This window comes from Sebastes umbrosus, chromosome 14 (assembly GCF_015220745.1).
Source record: "Sebastes umbrosus isolate fSebUmb1 chromosome 14, fSebUmb1.pri, whole genome shotgun sequence".
Taxonomy (NCBI): Eukaryota; Metazoa; Chordata; class Actinopteri; order Perciformes; family Sebastidae; genus Sebastes; species Sebastes umbrosus.
Window position 1 is genome coordinate 11,354,732 of NC_051282.1, and position 22,187 is coordinate 11,376,918.

At 44.9% G+C, this 22,187-nt stretch overlaps 1 protein-coding gene across 3 annotated transcripts in view; it reads left to right on the plus strand.

Moving 5' to 3' along the window:
• The window catches only part of LOC119501642 (glutamate receptor ionotropic, NMDA 2B-like), a 161,175-nt gene that overhangs the window by 38,789 nt on the left and 100,199 nt on the right, over window positions 1-22,187 (plus strand). For all 3 annotated transcript variants that reach the window (XM_037792128.1, XM_037792127.1, XM_037792129.1), the window contains one exon: window positions 2,411-3,067. In XM_037792128.1, coding sequence (XP_037648056.1) covers window positions 2,411-3,067 — 657 coding nt within the window. The remainder of the gene's footprint in view (window positions 1-2,410; window positions 3,068-22,187) is intronic.

A 22,187-nucleotide genomic window follows, 5' to 3' on the forward strand; every position in this document is an offset into this window, starting at 1 on the left:
TATGTGTGTGTGTATGTGTGTGTTGGGGGGGGGGTTTGTACCTCGGGGGTCTTGGGCTGGTGGAGGCTATCTGCGGTCCACCCATGTGTAACTGATATGACTGCTGTGTGCGCTGGTGTGGCTAATAGAGCAAATGGTGGGTGAGACGCGTGGGCCGGCTGACGGGGAAACAGGGTCATTTGGTGTCACAACCTCACTCGTGTAATCTCCAGTTTAATACGCGCCTTTTGTGTTTCTTTATGAGACGCGCTTTCACTCACTATGGGACTTTTTAATGACCTCATCGCTCTGAATGATCATTGGAGTTACACAGTGCGTTGGCTAATATAATCTGTACCCCCGGGGTGTGTGTGCGGCTGTAGGCGAATGTGTGTGATAAGGAAAGGGAGATGGCGAGTTTAGTAGCGAGTATGCATGAAACAGAGTGTGTTTTCTGTGTGTGTGTGTGTGTGTGTGTGTGTGTTCACGTGTTAAATGTGTCAGAGGTCTCTATGTTAATCTGTGTGTGACAGGACTCGGCTCTTTAAGGAGGCACAGCGGAGCGACTACATCGCTGCATTTACATGATCAATGCTCATTGCAAAAAAGTGTGTTTGTGCTGGTGTGTATCTCCGTGTCCATCATCTGTGTCTGTACGTGTGCGCATGTAGGCCTATTTTAATTGTTGCCATGGAAACAGAGTGCTGCCAGAGAAGTCCAGATTCAAAGAGGGCATCTCTCTCTGTCTCACTCTGTGACTCTCTCTCCTCTCTTGTCTTTCCTCCTCCTCTCTTTCCATCCCTCTTTCTCATCTTTCTGGCGTCTCACCAAGGTCCTCCTCGGTTTACACTCTCCGTCTCTCTCTGGTTTCCTCCCACCTCCTCTTCTTCTCCGTCTCCTTCGTGCCTCTTATCATCCCTCCCTCCATTCCTTTCCCTCCCACCTCTCCATCCTTTCCCGGAGAGCGGTGCGCAATTGACTATTAACACAGGGACCTGTAATTAGAGCTGACGAACCTCCAGCAATTAGTTTTCCCTAAAGAAGTTGTTCTGTCATCTCTGCATACGTCCCTTTATCCCTCTCTCAATCTCCTTCTCGCTTTTTCTTCCTCTCTGTCATTTCCTGTCCTATTAGCTGTCAGCGTTTGCGGGGCGGTTATTGTTTTAGTGTTTTTGTTCTTCTTTGTACCTTCCATCTGCCTTGTTAAAGGCAGTCATGTACGAGATATACACACAATACACTGTCAGAACAAGTTTATGAGCAACTACACCCCCCGATGTCCTGGGTATCTCTGCCCACAAAAACCAAAGTGAACATCTATTCCCACCGATTATACACCTACATCGACTATACACTGATAAACTCAAAAGAGGAAACATGCCCTCCCACACACTCAGATGCAAACATATAGAGAACACACACATCTCTCTCAGAAAGCGTCTTTTTCATGTCTTTGTTTGTCTCCAGCCGTGTTGTTGTTGCCGTCCCACCTCGCTGCTCTCTTCGTCTTCTCCGGATCCCTTTTTTCACCGGCCCACATGGCCCCTTCCTCCCCTCTCCTCTGCATCCCCATTAATGAAAAGCTCTATAAATAAGCACGGAGAAGAGGGAGTTGGAGAGAGAGAGAGATATGGTCAAGTAGAACGTGGGAGGGGAGGTGGAAGGATGGACGGCGAACGTCTGCGAGCGCTAAACTAGGCCAACAGGGGTGAGGGAGGAGACCGGGTATCATATCAAAGTGTTGCGAGTTGCTCCAAGCGCCTCCGCCGTCAATCACTTAATCAATTTCGGCGTCAGTCAGTTTGTCTGCGTCTCGGGTTGGCGTGTCACTCATCCCGCTCCAGACAGTTTGTCAGTCAGTCGGAGTTTGGCGTGGAGCCGTTCTCTCCCTCCATCTGCCCTCTCTCTCTCTCTCTCTCTCTCTCTCTCTCTCTCATTTGCATTCCTGATCCTACTCGCTTCGTTCTTCCTCCTCTTCCCTCGCTCCTCTCCCATCCTCCCCTGTCAAGAAGCCAACGTGTCATCTGGAGGGAGAGTTTATATCCTCTATAATACATACCATAATGCTGCTTCAGAACATTCCACATGAATTATTGATCCGTGTGAGATTATACGTAAACTATACGCCATCGTCCCATGTATCGCTGTGTGTGTTTATGCACTATTTATGTGTGTCAAGTGTGACCTCCTCTCTCATCCCTCTTTGTGTGGTTTCCTCCTCCTTCATTCTCTCCCCTCAGTGCCCCATTTCTGGGGACTGACATTGATATGCACTGATTCATATGATGCATGTAGCCTCTCGGCAATTCACTTTATTCAATCAATGTTGCATGGTGCTATGTTAACCTCTATTTCCTTCTCTCCATCTCCCACAAATCTCTGCCTACCCCTCCTACCTCCTCCTCCTCCTCCTCCTCCTCTGTCTCTCCAGGTATTACTCTCCCACTCCTCCACCATGCCTGTCTGCGGCTGCCGCTGCCCCTCCACGCCTCGCGGCCAAGCAGGGGCCTCCTACTCCGCCCCCTCGGTCGCCCAGGAGCAAGAGAGGCGAGCCCGACCCCTACGCCCACCCCCACCTCCGTCGCTCCACTGCCACACCAGCGCCTCTCACCGCCTCTCCCTCCTCCTCCTGCTGCTCTGCCTCCTCTACCTGCCCCCGGCCTGCCACTCGCGGAGAGAGAAGGGCGGGGGAGGCGGAGGAGGAGGAGGTGGCGGCGGCGGCCACTACATCCCCATCCCCCAGCCACCTCCCCACCACATGGCCGTCCCCAACATGCTGCGCGGCCTCAGCATCGCCGTCGTCCTGGTGGGCAACTCCAGCGACGTGGCGCTGGCCGGGGCCCGAGAGAAGGAGGACTTCCTGCACATGGCGCCCAACGTGGAGGTGCTGACCATGAATGAGACGGACCCTAAAAGCATCATCAAGAGCATCTGTGACCTAATGACGGAGCACTGGCTGCAGGGCGTGGTGTTCGGGGACGACACCGACCAGGAGGCCATCGCTCAAATCCTCGACTTCATTTCAGCCCAGACTCACCTCCCCATTCTCGGAGTCCGCGGGGGCTCCTCCATGATCATGGCTGCCAAGGTAGAACGCTCTTCAGACAAATTTCACTTATTTTCAAACAGTCCTGGTTATGTAATACAAAACAATTACAGTAATTGTGCGAGGAAGTATGTGTGGGTGGTTTTAGAGTTAAAATATAAAGAGGTGCTCACCTTGGAAACCGTGAATGGAAAGTGTCGGTCAGCACTGATAGATGTGTGTCCAGCAGCTACCTGTGACTACTGCCACTGCATAAAAATTATGAATTTGATAGTTGTCACGAAAAATAACAACTTTATGCCAAATGCCACAACAGATTACATGAAAAATCACTCTTTTATTAATAGTCAAAATCAGGATTTTTGAAAAATTAGGAAAAACGCTGACATTATGTTTTATCAAAAGTTTTCCTCGTGAAATATTTTTTACACTGCATATGTGTGCATATCTTTAACATTCAACTAGTTATGAGTTCATAGATCCCAAATACTTGATTGTGCTCCTTGTAGTTTCGGAGATACAGCCATTTTGCTATGATACTATATCTAGTATTTGGGCACATGGGGAGACTGTTTTTTTCCTAAAATATAATGGAGTCTGTTGCAAAAACAGTATTCCCATCATGTCTCCAAATACTAGATATAGTATGATAACAAAAACTCACTTTTTAGCCAAAGGGTTTGACCGATTTTGAAAATTTCTTCACATTTGTGCTTAGGCAACCCTCCATTTGAATTGTTTAGTACTGTTATTGGAAGTTCAAGAGACCTACTTGTTAAATTGCCGCTGTAGTATAAAAAGACCTTTACACACCGGGGGCGTGACGAATAAACGACACATAAAATGCAAAATACCCGTCTGCAAGTATTATATGTCTAGGGCTTTTATTGTGAAAGGAAAGAACGGAAGAAGTGGATCTGGTATGCGCTGCGTTTGTCAAGGTTGAAAGGAGTAATAAAGTTCGCCGTCTTGGTTCGGACTACAAAACCTCCATGTGGTTGTTTTCACAAATATAGACGCAACTCAACCCGTTCTGCACAACGTGATTAGTTGATGCTTTTATTCGCGGTGCGAAAGCTCCGATAAATCAGCCTTGTTTGGATAAAAAAATGCTTTTTCGCCGCCTAATAATCTCGTTGTGTGTGAAAGCATTAATGACAAAAACATGTAAAGGCCTTTAGATGTTAGATATTGTTCGATTCTTGCGAGGCCGGTCTGTGAAGTTGAATCTCTGCACGATTTCAATTTGATTAGCTGCACTTTGCTGTCAATCTTGGCCGTCTGTCTGTCACTCACTGTGAAAGGTTGTCACGGACAGATTACGTCGCCATCATTCATCAAAGAAAGATATTTTTAAAGTCTCCACTCCAGCCGTGGCTACTCAGCCAAAACTACTGATGTTTATTTCTCTAAATGGTATCAGTGTTTTGTATGTCTGCCATATGCTCTCTGGTGATTTGTCATCTTTTGTTTCCTCCCTCGTATTGTGTGAAGTTAGTGAAGTTTAACAGGTTTGTTATATTCAGCAGGGCTCTACTTTGTGCTGACAGCCAACTAAAAATCTGTTACAGGTTGAGATACACTTTGATGTGCTTTGAAAGCGAGACAATGTGCTTTCATAACTTGAACCCATCGTCCTCTTACTGTAATATCAAGTTCACCCAAAACAGTGACGCCATTTTGAGTGATTTGGCTGCAACGGAAGATTTCTCATCTCGTCCCCTACCGCCATACTGCATCAGTATTAACTCTGGGTACAGACAGACAGACAGACAGACAGACAGACAGACAGACAGACAGGGTAAGCTGGGGTTGTCTGACTTGAAAGACAAACTGCCAACAGTGCTGTGATGCCAGTGCCAGGATCAGCTGGAGATTTCACCAGAACAGAGAGCTAGATCTCTGCCTATTTACTAGGCCTTGCCTAATGGGATAAAGCAATCTGCTGCTGCTTTATCTGTGCCCGCCTGGGATCTGGGCTTGGACCCCATTCCACAAAATCAGCTCATTCATTTGCTACTTCAATGCTGCCGTATTAAATAATAAGGAAAAGCCAGATTTAATGTGCCTTTCATGCGGGGAAAGTGAAACCTTTTTTATTAAAATACTGACATTTGCTTCTGCTGTCGAGAACTCGCTGTCGGCCCCGTAGAGTCTCTCAGTCTTATCTCAGACATCCTCGTCTCTCGACGTCGTCCTCCGGTTTTGTCTGCTGACCCGCTGGTGTCAACAGGTCTTTGTGCCAGCAGAGACACGAGTCGCAGTGACATGGCGAGGCCGGCGGCCACCACTGTAGCTCTTCTCTCTGTTCCTTCTCATTAGAGAACTAATAAGAGAAATGGCAGGGAAGCGTCCACTCCCATTTAAAACTGCACTCTTCCAAGCACACATGCAAAAGCGGCTATACACACACACACATTTTCTCACAGCGTAAGGCACGCACCTTCTCCGTTTTCTTAAATATCTGAACCTGATCTGTAGGGGTGGGAAAAAAAACGATTCACCTATGTATCGCAGATATATTTGCTTCATTTGAGTCTATGCGGAGGTAGAAGGAAGTTACAGCTTTTATTGTTGTAGTCAGAGTAACGTGACGTCATATCCGTTCCGTATCCGTCAACCAAAACAAACCACAGCAAGCCAAAACCAGAAAGGAGAAAACGGTCTGCGTGGATACGACCTGCACTCTCACATTTTAAATCTAAAGTGGTAAACACTACACATCCAGTAAAGTATGGAAACACTTTGGATTTCACACATTGCGGGAAAAGCAGAGCTAGACATCATGGCTAAAGCTGCACGCTAATTCTTTCATGGACAGGAAATGTTATCGTATTGCGGTAACGTGACGTCAAGCCAGCCGTCACTCTCATCTCCGTGATCAAATCAGCCGACGCTACAACTGTAGATCACACATATACTGACATTTAATGTTAAATGCATTCAAATGGCCTCGATGGAGCTGACCATGGATGTATAAAGAGAACCAAGCTGACGGGAGAGCTAGAGATGCACTTGGCGAGGTTAGAGGAAGTATACACGAGTGACTACGTCTGGTTTTCAAAATAAGGTGTTAACAAAGGGAGCTGTATATACAAAATACATATATGGAAATAAGATTGATTAGATTATATTCACCAGAAGTATAAAACATTAATAATTAGTTAATTAATTACTTTGTGAGGGAAATTAGAATGTATCACTTTTCCAAAGATTTTCCTCAGTAAAAGTCCCTAGAAGTGTATGATTCAACTTTTTCCCATGATCTAGTGTAAACAAAAATTGCAATAAATCATAATATTCGAATCGCAATACTTAAAAATCACAATACATATCGAATCAGCACCCAAGTATCGTGATAGTATAGAATCAAGAGATAGATGTATTGTCCCAGCCCTACTGGTCGGTGGCAACAAATGGTAAATGGACTTGGACTTACATAGTGCTTTTCTAGTCTTCCGACCACTCAAAGCGCTTTACACTACATGTCAGTATTCACCCATTCACACACACATTCATACACTGATGGCAGAGGCTACTGAGGTGCCAACTTTGCCCATCAGGATTTAATCTAAATACTCATTCACACACCGATGGCTATGCCTCCGGGAGCAATTTTTTGGGGTTAAGTGTCTTGCTCAAGGACACATCGACATGTGACCCGGAGCAGCCGGGGATCGAACCACCGACCTTCCGATTGGTGGACGACCTGCTCTACCCTCTGAGCCACAGCCGCCCCCAACAAGTGTCTTTAACCCCACTAACCGTACGTTTTCGAAACATATAAATCTTCTAGAGCACTCCCTACAGGTGCATGGGTGGCTACATCACATGTGAGAATTTATATCTGCGTCTCATTGCATGGAAAGATGTGGAGCAGGACGAAGGTAACGGGAAGCAGGGGGTGGATAGTTAAGGAATGCATGGGGCTTGTGTGTGTGTTTGTGTGTGCAGGGACAGTATCATTCATTAAGCACTCGTGCCCTAAGTGCACCAGGCTTGCAGAAAAAGAGCAGTGTTTTGTGGCAGAGGTTTAAATGGATTTCCCCCGGCCACAAGCCAGAGTGTGCCTCTCCTGAGAGCTCCCTCCTGGCTGCTCCGGGGGGCCCAGGAGAGCGAGGACGGGGCTGCGCTAAGGCTCAGTCCCCAAACGGATTTGTGTCTGCCTAATGGGCTGAGACAATGGAGTGGCGAAAATACGATAGAGAGGGATCAGAGGATGGGAGGGGGAGAGAGAGAGAGAGAGACATGGAGAAATTGAGATAGTGAGGATGAGATTGGGGTGGAAGAAATTCTACTGTGAGTGAAAGCATGTAGGGGAGGAGAAGGGTTTGAGGGTTCAGACGGGGCTGCCTGTAGAAGTGATGGACAGATAGTAGAGGACGAGGGCTGAGTCAACAGCAGAAGAGGAGACAGAGTTTGACACTGTTCAGACTTGGAGGAAAGAGGGGAGGGAGGGTGAATGTCTCTGAAAGTGAGTGGGACATTCAGAGAGAGATAAAGAGAAATGAGGAGGGGAGAGAACAAGTAAGGAGAGAGAACTTTTCTTCCGTATGGACACTAGCAGAGATGGAGAAAAAGCGATAGAGAGTAATTGTGGAAGATAGAATGAAAGGTTATATAGAGCTTAAGAAAATTCAGGCTGCAGTGTGTGCCTTTTTTTTTATATTGTGAGCAAGCATCTGAAGGAAATGGACTGACAAAGATCGGGAAATAGGGGATTGCAATATGAGGTGTTTATCTTAACGGCCCCGCTCCATCACACACACAAATGTGTGCACCGTCAAAACTGAAGGCCAAACGCCGCTATTATAGTCGGCAAGACGAACCCCTCCTTTTTCATTACACATCCGAGGAGGGAGGATGATAACAGGGAGCGACACAGAAGGCGGAGAATACAGCATTTCGATTTTTAGTGCGGGGCTGAGTAGGAAAAAAGAATTCGGAGGAACGGTACAAGATAATTCCATAAAATGTACCCTCTGGAGCGGACGACTGTTGTGCTACATGAAGAGTCAGGCCGAATCAGACTCAGAATGACATTTTTTTTTCTGCTCACATATGCATCTACAAGGAGTGTTATTCGGCTTTTGAGGTAATGAAACACAGAGCTAAGCGCAGCATTGTGTGCCAGAGGGGAGATCCAGTCCAGCGTCATACCCAAGACTTTAAAAAAAAAAAAAATGATTGCAGCACAACTGTCTCAATCAGCCTTACGACTCAGTGAGTCTTCTGACATGTGTAACAAGAACAAAACTGGATGTTTTAGAGCCATTCCTCTCGGGGGATGGAGCCAAACTGCAGCAGCAATAAAAAAAAAAAGAAAGTGGGACTAGAGCTCCCACAGTAGTTGCATCTGTGCTTACACCTTACCGTTGGGAAGTGGAATCTAGTGTTGTTACGATACCAGAATTCTGACTCCGATACGATACCCTGCCTAAATATCTTGATACCGATACTGAAACGATACCACGGCAAAAATCTGAAACATCTGGAAAAGTAATGGAATAATAGACAACAGAAAATTATTTTTTTATTAATTAAAGGGAATGTTTGTAACTTTTTACACATATAAATCTACCGGGTCGGGATCCCATGCGCGCTCGCATATGCGCGCTCGCTTGTGGCCGGAGCCTCTCCTGCGCTTCCTGCTTGCCTTCACTCACACACCGCGCGCATTCTCGCTGTCTCGCTCCACCTCTAGACGTGCATGCGCGCTCACTACACACTGCAGAAAAGTTAGCTCTGAGAATATCTAGTGAATGTACAGTGTACGTTTGTGCAGAAATAACTGCTGCAGCTCCTCCAGACCAACAGAGGTTGCCCTTGTCTTGTGAAGTGACGGGGCTCCGCAACGAGAAACGTTATCGTCTCCGACCGGGTGCCGGTGTCTCCCTGCGGGCGCAGTCGGGAGAAAGTAACATTTCTCTTCCTGCTTCAGCCCCGCCACTGACCCGCTTTTCCTGCTTCAGCCCCGGAGGCTGAAACAGGAAAAGCCAACACTAGGATCAGCATTGATTCATGGAGAGACCTTCGTCTGGTCAGCTAACATTACTGCCAAGCAGGTGAAATATAGAGTGATATTGTGGTTTTAGCTGACGTGTGACGCCTCACTGTTTTGAGCGATGCTCGTTCATGTCTATTTAGAGCGAGCAAGCGCGAGCCCGACGCTGACTTTCGTTGATTTCACGGCCACAGGTGTCGCTGTTAACAAGCATTTCTGAAAGTTACAAATAGTCCCTTTAAAAATGTTTAAAAGTCAAAATGTATTCATTAAAAAAATTTAATTGTATGCAGTAATCTGATGTCCCCTATACTTATGTGATTTCTTTGACAGTTAATTTTATATTTGCAAAAACCCCCCACAAAACGATAATAATTTCAGATGAAGTTCTGTGAGGAGTTGATGAGAGAAAAGCTGCTAAAATCAGGAAGACACCACAGTAACTGTAGAAAGCGCTGTGTTGTGTCAAAGGGGTGTGAAGAGAATCACTCTCGTCGGACTGCTTCTCCTCTCTGTCCATTTCACGTTACAGAGACACACGGTAAAATAATACTTTAACACGTGCTCTTGGTGTACTATGTGTTTTTGCCGAATTACAGGAGATGCTTGATGATTCAGAAAAGATGGTGAATGTAATGTTATCGGAACATTTGATCGTTAATTAGAGCTGCGCTGCTAGTTTCCTTGTTTTTTTTTAAACAAACTCAGCTCAGAGCGGGACTGTGCAGCCGATGAGAGGTTCATGACCTGCTTTAATCTTCTTTTCAACTTCACTTATTGATTCCATCTTTCTGGTTATCACTACAGTTTAGTTTTTGACCGCTTGCTCCCACCTGCAGAAAAGTGAAAACTGCCTGCTCCCGCGGGATCCCAATCCCAATGGCTTCCTCTAAAGTAGAGCGCTGCACACGCACACGGCCCCGCGGTCACCAGTGTCGGCGTTAGGGGCGGGCCTGGACCGTCCAAGAAGGTGACTCTGCCCCCTCATTTGAATTCTCTCCTGACAAAAAAAGCTAAACTGAAATACTTTTACAGCTATAAGTAAAATGAAGTCATACATTTTGGTAATGGGAGTCATTTATTATTGTATAGTCTATAAAACACCCCCTCCCTAGCCAATTAAAAACAACTACCATATACATTTTTTTAATTGTGGCTACGTTTCTGGATGAGCGCACATTATGTTGTAATTGCATACCGCTTCTTGATGTGGTTTAAAGATGTTGTTTATCCTTTAATTCGTTGTGTAACCGGCGAAAGTGGCCCAATGTTATAGGTTTATTAATGCGAAACATGCTGTGTATCTGAGTTTATAGCTTCTGGTTTTGTGGACGTATAACGTGTGTGGGAGTGCGTGGGAGCTTGTGCGCTTTGCAAGTGACACCATGTAGATGGGCGCCTGTGCCTCTCTGTCATAGTTTATTTATTTAATGACACATGATAATGTGAAGGTTGCCCAATGTATAGGGTTATTGAAACATGGTAATGTTAATTATACACTTAATGAAGGCTGTGTGAGGTGAAAAAATGCCCCCAAAGTTGATTGCCCGTTCGTTCTTAATGCTCTGGCGCCGACCCTGGCGGTCGCACATCGACATACCTCGTGGCTCGTAATAAAACACTGCCATCCTTAAAGTATCGGTACTAAGAAAACGGGGTATCGTACCGTTTTCAACGGTATCGCGATACCTTTCTAGTATCTGTATACCGAGCTTGAAAGCAAGAGAGTTAAATAGATGAAAGGATGGAGAGAGGAAGCCATGTATTAACAAGGAATGAAGATGAAGAAGGCGGAGGAGGAAGGCAAAGGGTAGAGATGGATGGAGGCAAAGGGCACTCACATCTATATCAATGAATAAGATCAGTGAGGGAGGGTTGGGCGGTAAGTAAGAGGACGAGTGCACTGAGTGCACGGACGCACGGCTGAGGAAAAGAGAGACGGAGAGAGAGAGAGAGAAAGGGTGACAAAGAGTGTGTGTTTGCAGGGAGTGCAGCAGCAGGTGTATCGCCATCTATCCAACGTAGCGAGAAAAAGAGAAAGTTTGCTCAGGAAGTCGCGGCCTAAATGGAGGAGGAAGAGAAAGATGGATAGAGCACAGCTGTACCCACATCTGTGAAAGACAGGACAAGATAAAGGAGGAGGAGGAGATGGAGAAGGGAAAGCATCCAACAGTGTGTGTGTGTGTGTCCTTTTGCATCTGTGTGTGCGTGCGTTGTTACCTAGCCAACATGGCTGTAGTTGCCAGTCTTTTGTCTGTAGTGGTTTCCAGCACCACCCTGCTCGTCGTCCCTCCGCAGTGTCTGTTGGACCGCCGCAATCAGCGTGATCTAAAGCTTTGGCTAATGCTCACATTATCAAGACATGGTGAGCCGTTTTTCCTCAGCTTGTCTAGAAGGTAGGGCTTTGTAGTGGTACAAATAGCTGTGGTTGTCGCCGATCACCCCCAGGGCTGCCACATAATACGAACAAGCGAGCTAATCTACGGGGGGGGGGGGAGGCTGCTGGTGCTGTAGATGAGGAGAGAGATAGCATCCAGGATTTGAATGTAGGATCGTCAGCAATTAATGAAAAAAAAGGGAGAGCAGCCAACCCCCGATGACCTGAGGGAAAATATAACATGATATGAATTTCACACATGCAAACATACTCACGCAGACACATTAAGAAAACACACGCCCACACACATGTGTTTTCATAAATATATGGTAAGACGTGTGTTACAAAGGCAATTAATGTATGAATATTGAATAGATAATGGAAGATCCACAAACTGCTGCTGCAACATCATCACACACACACACACACAGGCGCTCCCACACACAAACAAACAAAATCCGTCCCCTGCCGTCTTTTGTGCGACTGGCAGCCGTCTCCAGGAACAAAACAGCAGGATGCAATCAATTAACTTTTTGCCCAAATAATTCAGGCTTTTCATCGTTTCCAATGTGGTCGTTTTTGCCCGTGGGTGTTTTCGAGCTCTTTTGTAAGAGGAGAGCGAGCGATTTTGTGTCTGAAGCACAATCGTCCCCATGTGTGTGTGTGAGTGTGTGTGTGTGGGTAAATGTGTGCTAATTCTTCAGAGGAAACAGGCTCGATGATGGTGGAGAATTGGTGTTGAACTGTGTCCAGGGATAATTGTTGTGGAGGATGTGTGTGAAGTGAGCAAGTTGAACCATTTAATCACAGCACACGGGTGAATTCAGCGATGCAATTAATGCCCATACCTCATTTTTTTTAAGAAATCTGCTCCCCTCGTCCTCGGTATTTGTGTTTACCCTACATTTAGGGGCCTTTTTCATTTTTAGTCACAAAGAAATTTAGACGTCATTTCCTGTTTTTAATGTCCTCGTGAGTTTTTTTAGTCCAGCGTAAATGTACCTGCGTTTATATTCCCAATTAATGTCCTACAATAGCACCCATTGTTGTAGTAATCACCGAGGTCCTGTACTCTATTAATGTAATGCGCTGTTCGGCTTGGCAGCACCACGTCCTTGCTAAAACATAGACGCAATTAGGAGCATTTGTAAACGATAAGAGAATTAAAAAGCGAGTGTTCCTGTGCCTGACGTCTCTCTCAGTGCTCTCTGTCTGTCTCACTCTCTCTGTTCCTGTCTCTTTCTCATCTCGCTCCCCTAATTGTTTAGTTCATTCATGGATTTTGTTGTGTCCAGTAAAGCACAGTAAACCCCTTGTAACAGCTTTCTGATCTATCCTTTCATCCCGGATATGTTCCCTCTCCCTTTATTTGCTGCTCCCTTTGTCCGGTTTTATTCCCGGGTGTTTTCTCTAGTTGGTTGTTTACCTGTCATGTCTCTGTGTCTCTAGCACCTTCTCATATCTGGCTATATTCAATTGCAAAAACTTCACCTGGAAATTTCCTTAAAAAATTTAACTAATTAAAAATAACTTAAAAATGTAAATTGTGTTAAAGGCTAAATACTTCGCAGCACTAATACTTTACTAAATACAATGCAGTAGCTCATATTTACTGTGGTAATGACACATCTCGATGGGCAGCACTCCACATAAACTTGTGATCCTTAAAAACAATTTAGTCCTGGTTGATTTGGCAACAGTAAAGACCCGTTCCCACTCAACAAAAAACCCACATGCTGGGAAAGGCTACAGTCGGCTTTCATTCCCGAGACAAATGACTCTGCGGTAGTCATGGGAATTTATGGGCTCCATCTCCTATCGGCATTGATGGAAACATGACACCCGGTGGACACAAATTTTTGCCCCTTTTCCAGCGTGATGCTATGTGACGCGCGTTAAAAGTTCTGTCTGTCCCCGTACAAACAGCTCTTGAACATTGTTCCAAATTAGTCGGCACCGAGTTTGAAAGAGAGACTGCATAATTAACATTGTCACTTGCGTCCATGCTGCTTTCTGCGGTTTACTAACCCTGTTTTGAGGCAGGTTTGTGATGTCGAACGTGCCTCATAACAGGGTACACACCAGAAAAAAAAGAAAAGAAAGGCATACTCGTCTACTGCCAATGGGAAAGGAGTCTGTCGCCTATTTTTAGTGGGTTTTCTGCGTTATTAAAACCTGCATATACGCGCTAAATTAGGTGGAGAAAAAAAAGAGTATAAGTGTGGCTTAAAGTGACAATCTGTAGGATTTCATTCCTGGTTGATTTAGAAATTTTATTTGAGTGAAAACATGGGAATTGTGAGTTTAGAGTCTTGGCGTCACAAACTTTCACATTTTACAGCTAAACCGTGCACTACAAGATGATTCTGAAAACATTTGAGGGCGAGAAATAGGCATCTACACCCTGCAATATTTAAAACTGATCTGCTGACAGAAAATGACCATTGTCTTGTTTTGTAGACGCGTTTTGATGAACGATCAGCGCTAACCTCAATGACGAACACCGTGCGTTTCCTGAGTCTTCTTCTCAATAAAAGCTGCCCCGTATTTTGCCCTCTGAAAGCTTTTAATGTAGAGCAGCAGCAGTAGGAGATGTTCGGTTTGCATCAGAAGTAACGAAATACAGATCTGATACGGTGTAAAGAGAGAAAACAGAAAACAGTGAGTCTGGAGTACATGCATGTGTTGTTTCCTGTGAATCCCTTGTGCATGAAGTCAAGTTGAATCCAGTAATGGCGGACTCCACCACTACAAAATACTATACTGAGAGGTGATTATAGAACGTAAATGCATTGAATGGCTGTTTAGAAAAAAATGCCAACCATAAATAGCATCAAACCTGGGGTTTTATTTATAAGACTTATATCTATATCTATAGAAAGATGTTCAGAAGCTGTGATCTATGTTTCCTGGTGCAGCTTGGCTCGGTAATGCCTGATTTCCTGTGATGGCAATGTCCCACTACCGATCTCTTCTTACCTCCTCATTGTCCTGGTTTAGAAAATGTGACTGTGTGTGTTCCCCTTCTCTGGAGAAAGAGAGGGAGAGGTAGTGAAAAATACAGAGTCCTAAATTTATGTGTCCTATTTTCCAACCCCGTTGGTCTCAATTTACTCCGGCCATTTAGAATGTGGCCGTTTTTAAACTCACTCCATAACTTTCTTTTTTCCCCCTATACCTCACCCTCCCTAAACTGCCTCACTTTCACTCTCTCCATCTCCCATTCTGTCCCTCTCCTCTGCTCTATTGCTTTACATTGCAGACAGATTGCCCCCATACACTAGATTAATGCAGACAGTTAGAATGGATGTGCACTTAGAGAGGGAAATCATTTGAAATGAGATGAGATAGCTGTGATTTAAAGACGTGACATGATGGACTGGAAGTGCCCTTTACTCTCTTTGGTTCATCCTTCCATCCTGGCTTTACCCTCTTATCCACCTGCTCCCTTTTACTCTTTCAATCCAATGTATTCAATGCTCTCTTTCCGTACTACGTCCTCTCTCTTTACGAACGTGGCTTGCTGCCAAGTTCTGGTTCATCCTTTGGCAGCTGACAGGAGGCACACGGATAGATTTACACCAGATGTCCAGGTGTGAATCCTCCCTCCTCCTCCTCCCCTTTCCTTCTAACCTGCTCCCCCACCACCTCACTCCCATCCCTCTCTGTGTTTCTCCCCATGCTAAGATACCAGTAGATGCCAGTAGAATAGAACAGGAGAGCACACATTAAGGCCATGTCTACACGTATACAGATATTGTTATTTTTATTTCACCCTCCGTCTCTATGAGCGGTTGTCATCCTGCATTTTCCCCTCTGTTAAAAAAAATAAAATATCTCTGTCCACACTCAAACGCAGAAACGACTCCAAATGCTTGCCGTGATATTTGCATGTCATAGAGATGTTAATAACTAACCGTTTAACCGTTAACCGATATTAAGAATTTTTACTGATTAATGCGGTTAAACGGTTAAAAGAAATATAAAAAATTAAATAAAAAGCTTTGCAAAACTCAGAGGAGCGGCTCGTCACTTTAAGGAGAATAGCTGGTCCACCTTAAAGGGACTATTTGTAACTTTCAGAAATGCTTGTTAACAGCGACACCTGTGGCCGTTAACTCAATGAAAGTCAGCGTCGGGCTCGCGCTTGCTCGCTCTACATAGACATGAACGAGCATCGCTCAAAACAGTGAGGCGACACACGTCAGCTAAAACCACAATATCACTCTATATTTCACCTGCTTGGCAGTATTGTTAGCTGACCAGACGAAGGTCTCTCCATGAATCACTGCTGATCCTAGCGTTGGCTTTTCCTGCTTCAGCTTCGGGGGCTGAAGCAGGAAAAGCGGGTCGGTGCCGGAAGAGAAACGTTATCGCCTCCAGCACCCGGTAGAAGGCGATAACGTTACTCGCTGCGGAGCCCCGTCACTTCACAAGACAAAGTTACAAACAGTACCTTTAAATGGTTAAAAGAAATATTAAAAATTAAATCATAAGCTTTGCAAAACTCAGAGGAGCGGCTTGTCACTTTAAGGAGAATAGCTGGTCCACCTTAAGTGAGCCTGAGCCAATGTTGCAGATACAGGAACTAGGCCTGGAGGACTTGAAGCATTTCATCACAGACAAACTGTACACACACTGCACTGCTACCTTCACAGCTATAACGCCACCGACAACCCCACACTCACACGGCCCGCCGGACACTCGCTAGCGTTACGCCAGGCTGACAGACCGCATGTGTGTGTGACAACGGCGAGCACGAAGCCACCAGCAATGCTACGTCTGCGAATGTATCACAGACCCACACACACGCGGTCTGTCGAACACTCACTAACGTTATGCCGGGCAGACACACAGCTGACAACTTCGCAGCTGAACTAAATGATGAGGTGGAGACTTTTACTGGGAAAAGTGGCTGCATGTGTCCACGACAATACACGCTGCATCGTAGCTGCTAACTCTCCTGGACGGGTGAACTGGGGACTCAGTTGTCCGTTTTGCACATACACAGCAGCTGGTGATAAAAGATGGATTTAACCTGTTTGTGCATCGGTTTATCGTTGCAGCTGGGCGGCTTGTTAGGCACTAAAAACAGCACCGCTGAATGCGACGCACTAATCTTGTCAGTTAACAGTTAATAATCGGTTAACAAGGGTTGGCTTTCTATTAGAGAATTCTAAATCAGCATCCCTAACATGTCACCACAAGCAAGATCACAAGTTAAGGTTTTTTTTGTTACCACCCTTTTCACTCCCTTTACTTCGGCTTCATTACAGTCAGTTCAATAACAGTTATTGTTGGTCGGGGGGGGCTGGGTTTCCTGGTCATCACTCTGCTGTCCTCAACTGTCTCTTTACATGCATTAATGACGAAAGGGAGGCCATTCAGGATTCTTCTGAGTGCTCCAAACCTCGTGTTCAATTGCCCAAAAGCACATTCAATCACCATTCGGCCTCGACATGTTTAACGTGTTCGCTGCTTTGGGCCTCCGGTGACTGGAACATCTTTCAAATGTAAAGTAGTAATTAGTCCAAGCAGTGCTAACAAAACGCAAAAAAAGCTGGTAGTCCGCCATCGTTGGTATTGTTTCTGGCGCATACTCATTACACAAAGCAACAATGGGCATGCGCGAAATGAGGACGTCATCGTTTCCCAAAACGCTCCGTTTTACACGTCCGCAAAGATACAAAGTAACCAGAGTTTTTAAAAATCTGCACCTTAGAAAGCGTTTTCAAAAATATCCTGTTTTCGTTGCGTGTGGACGAGAGGCCGAAACGTAGAGGAAAATATTCATTTTTAAAAAATATCTGTATACGTGTAGACAGGGCCTAAATAGCAGCAACAGTTCATCCCTCCCTCCAACACCCACCCATGTATCCTCACCTCCTTTTTTTCTTCCCCTCTTCTCTGGTTCAGACGTCTTCTCACTCCGAACCCCTCCCTCTCATTTTCCTCCTGCTTGGCCTCTTTTCCTTCATTCTCACTCCGTGTCCCCCTGGTACGGGACCAGCCACACCTTCTCTTACACCCGCGCCATCCACTCACGTCTCCTGACTCCCCCTGGACGTGCCCTTACACCCCCCAATCCTCCCTCCCTCCCTCCCTCCTCCCTCTCTTCATTGCAACTAGCACCAGCCTCATCCTTGCTCTCCTTTCCCTCCTCCTTTCCCTCTCTCTTACCTCTGGACACAAATAGTCTAGCCCTCCCTTTTCCCACCTCACCCTACATCACCAAGACCTACAAGCAACTCCTCCTCCCTATTCCTCCCGTTCTCCGACAACCATCTTCCCCTCTTATCCCCTCGTGAACTTCGCACCAGCCCTTTGCCGGGACCCTTATTAGCCTTATCTCCGCCTGCCCCCGCCCTGATTCAGAGGTGGAGAGGGAATGTACCTCTATCTATTCATAGGCGGAGATGAGTCAGTGCTTTTCCATAAGGCATACAGTACATGCAGATGGGAGAGGAGAGGAGATACGGATGGAAATAAAAGTACAAATTTAGGGCTCTGGTTAATTACTGCCCTCACCATGAAAGGATCACAGGCGTGCTGCCCCACCTCTTTAACCTTTAACACAACCACTTCCCCTCCAACTGTTTACATCTGTCCAGTTCTGAACCTCCGTCTCTCTGGTGACGGGTGGTGAAGGCGGTCCTGTACACAAACAGTCACAGAAACAGCCTTCACAACACCCAGCGCGTTCCTGTGAGAATATAATTGAGCGAGACTTCACTTCGTCTTCACTGTAAGTCACTCTAGATCGGAGTGTCATTCAAAGGTGGTACGAGTAGTATTTTAACATCCATAAATCAGTACGCCGTTCATTTAGTTGCATTAGTGTAATCGCTGTAAACAGATGAGACCATTGCTGAAGAGCTTGGCAGCCTCTGCTTTGGATTTTATAGTTTGTGCTACTGGGGTCAGATTTGGCTCGATGTTATGGCTCAAACCAGAAGTGGACCAGAATGGAGATTTTGTTTTCCTCATATGAGAAGATTGAGATAGAAATAATGTGTCTTGATCATGCCTCTCATTTGTTTAATTACTCCAGCTTATCACAGTAATTCATTCGTGATATATTGATTTTAAAATGCCATTGCACATTACATGAAGCACTTTTAAATGTCAACAATATAAATATCTGATTAGAAGGCTCCACTCATTTCCTAAAGCCCTGATCAGACGGCATGTGTTTTGCAGTTGGAAAACGCAAAGCACACCGCTATGCTATACTATATTTTGGCGAGGTAAAACTGGCATGGCCATTTTCAAAAGGGTCCCTTGACCTCTGACCTCAACATATGTGAATGAAAATGTGTTTTATGGATACCCACGAGTCTCCCCTTTATAGACATGCCCACTTTATGATAATCACATGCAGTTTGGAGCAAGTCATAGTCAAGTCAACACACTGACACACTGACAGCTGTTGTTGCCTGTTGGGCTGCAGTTTGCCTTGTTATGATTTGAGCATATTTTTTTTATGCTAAATGCAGTACCTGTGAGGGTTTCTGGACAATATATGTCATTGTTTTGTGTTATTAATTGATTTCCAATAATAAATATTTACATATATTCGCATAAAGCAAGCATATTTGCCCACTCCAATGTTGATGAGAGTATTAAACAAATCTCCCTTTAAGATACATTTTGAACAGATAATAAATGTTCGATTAATTTATGATTAATCGCTACCTAATAGTCAAAAGTACAGTTTAAATTAATGAAAATAACTTAATCGAAATCTCAAGTACCGCACTGATTTGCCTCCTGCTGTTTTGCGCTCAGATCATGGTAACTACGGTTGGTAAAGTCATATAAAGCTCCGGGTATCCAGCAAAAGTCACCACAATGAGGAAAAACGACAATGACGTCGGCCGATATTCTGCTCTGAGTTTAATTTTTTTCAACTGGAGGCGTTCAGGGCGCTCCTGCAAAAACACAAGGCACATAGAGCGGAAAAACGTGAGGCGCTCAGCAACGCAAAAGCAGCGCACAAAACGCTTCACTCTCATCGAGAACAATCACAAAAAGCCGCCGCAGACTGCTTAAAAGCACTCCGTCTGATCAGGGCCTTTGAGTGCCTTGCAGCACAATGATTATTATCTTTTTTATTTTGGACCATGTCTAACTTAGAAACCACAGAATTATTTGTAGTTACTTTACCATGATACACATAAATATTCATGAGCATAGTCGTGAATATTCATCACTATTAAACTGTGCATCAGGTTCATGACAATGTGACGATATACTGGAACGAACTCAAGCTGCTTCTGAGGGGAGATACCTCTATACTCACTGAGACTTGAGGTCTGTTTGTTCAGCGTCTCCCGGCCCAGGGCTCGCAAATGGAGAAGTAGAGTAGAGTTTGAGAAAGGAGGATCACTCTGTGTGAGTCAGCCGCTTGTCCGGTCATATCAGTGCACAAATCCTCCCGCAAGTCTATATCCTCAGAGTGATTTGGAAATGAGCAGAGGGGAAAAAAGCAGTTTGTTGGAGTTTACAGGGCTATGTAAATAAAGGAAATAAACTGGAAGGAAATGGGTCAAAGTACGCATCTAGGTGTACCGTGGCAGGCTGTGCTCATTCGCCGTTCGTTACTATACCTACGAAAAGTAATGCACTGTAATTCATCTATATCCCACGAAATCAATTAGTATGTAATTCACGTTATCGTGAACCAGGAAGTATAAAGAGAAACGTCGTCTAGGGAGGATGTCGGAGTGGATGGGTCAAAAAATGCCAGAGTTTCGCCCAGGAGACCGGTGTTCGTACCCCGTGTGAAAACAGAAGTCAACGTTGATTTATTTGTGAACGTACCTTCCGTATTTAAGTAACGCCACTTCCGGAGTTATTTTAACCCAAACCACAATCTTTTCCTAAACCTAACTCAGTAGTTTTGTTGCCTAAACGTAACCAAGGGACGTTGGGACAGTGAAGAAAGCTGTCCAAAACTTTAGACTGGTTACTGGGCTACTCAAATATACTCAAATATAAATTGGAGGACATATTTCCAATATTATATTTATCACATTATAGCAAATACATGCTAGTTCACATATTAAATAATCAAATAAATTAACCGTGTTTTGCATTGGTCACGCGTTAGAGAAAAGTCTTCATACACATGTAACCAAAACATCAATGAGTCATTTTTGTTTTTAATTACAGTTTGTACAGCAGCACTTTGTAAATAATAATAATAATAAAAATATAACCAAATATAATTACATCATCACAATCTGATACCACTGAGAGTTGATAAAATATTGAATGATTGCCCATTCACCTGTGCAAACACACATATTTAACTGCCCTTTAATGCTTTATTTAGTTCACATTTTCCTTTTTCCTTACTTGAGTTCCATCAGTTTATCTCTCTCTCTCTCTCTCTCTCTCTCTCTCTCTCCTTCAGACCTCTTTTCTTTTTCTCATTCTTCTTTTTGCTTTTTGCTGTCTCCCTGTTTGCCCTTGCTTTGTCCATGCTCTGCCTCACCCATGGCCTCCTGTGTCTGTTGCAACTGTTACAGGAAGAGAGCAAAGGAAGGGGAGACAGCGAGAGGAAAAAATTAGGATAATAGAGTGGAGAGAGAGAGAGAGAGAGAGAGAGAGAGAGAGAGGGAAAGAAAGGCGGAGAGAGGGATAGAAGGGGGAAGAAGTAAAGAAGAGAGAGAATGAGAGAGAAGGAGGAGGCAGGGATGTGGAAGAAGAAAGGTGTGAACGAAGACTACAATGTGATCGCTCAATTACTCACCGGTGCTATGCCAAGCTGGCCCTCGTCAGAGCCACATGCTGTGATATACACGCACACACACACACACACACACACACACACACACAGAGTAGCCTATACATCAGACCAATATGTTCAAATGTGTTCCTGCTGACCTACAGTATAAAGATTATTCAACCCAGACACTCTGTGCTGAGTATGGACACACACACACAGATGCAGACGCTTACATAAGCTCCACTGCCCCTTGGTGTGTGTGTGTGTGTGTGTGTTCACAGACATCCAAACACACGTATAGAAAAATATTTCAAACGCGAGGGCACCGACAAACACACGCAAACGTACGAGCATAGGGTGACGATCCGATCTATTTAGGTGTCATAGGCTGTTTCCATCTGAGCTGACCCTCGTTAGCGCACAAAACGGAACAACACAGCAGGGCACTAACATGTACTCCTTGCGGTCAATAGATGGATGCCTGTGCTCAGATGTTAATTTGCATGTTTACGCTTCTTAATGAAGATACAGCAGCATTCCCTCACATTCTCTGAGGCCTTTTTTTTAATCTTTTTTTTGTGTCATTTGTTTGAGAAGTGCATTATTTGTCTATACTTTTTAGCTGCGCCTTTTGTCTCAAACGTTTTTTCTGTTTTTATCTCATTGCGGCTCGTTTGAAACGGATCCCAAGAATATTCTATTTGCTTTTTTTTTGGAAAATCCAGCGCCTTGTGTTTATAGATTCACCGCCACAAAAGCATTCCTGGGGTAGAATTTAAAAAAAAAAAAAAAGGCAAACAAGAAACACAGAAAAAGATCTCTTTGCTCAACCCCATTCTGTCTCGTTGTGTCTCTCCCTCTCTAACGCTCTCCTCTCCCTCTCTTTCTCACGTCATGCGAGTTGAGGCCAGGCGAGCTCCTGTGATGAATGTAAATGTCGCCCCTCCCCTCCCTTGTTCTCCTAAATTACAGCAAACACCACCTCCTCTTTAGTCTGCACTCCCTCTGTCTGCCTGCATTTACCCACAACCCAGTGCAGTTCGTCCTC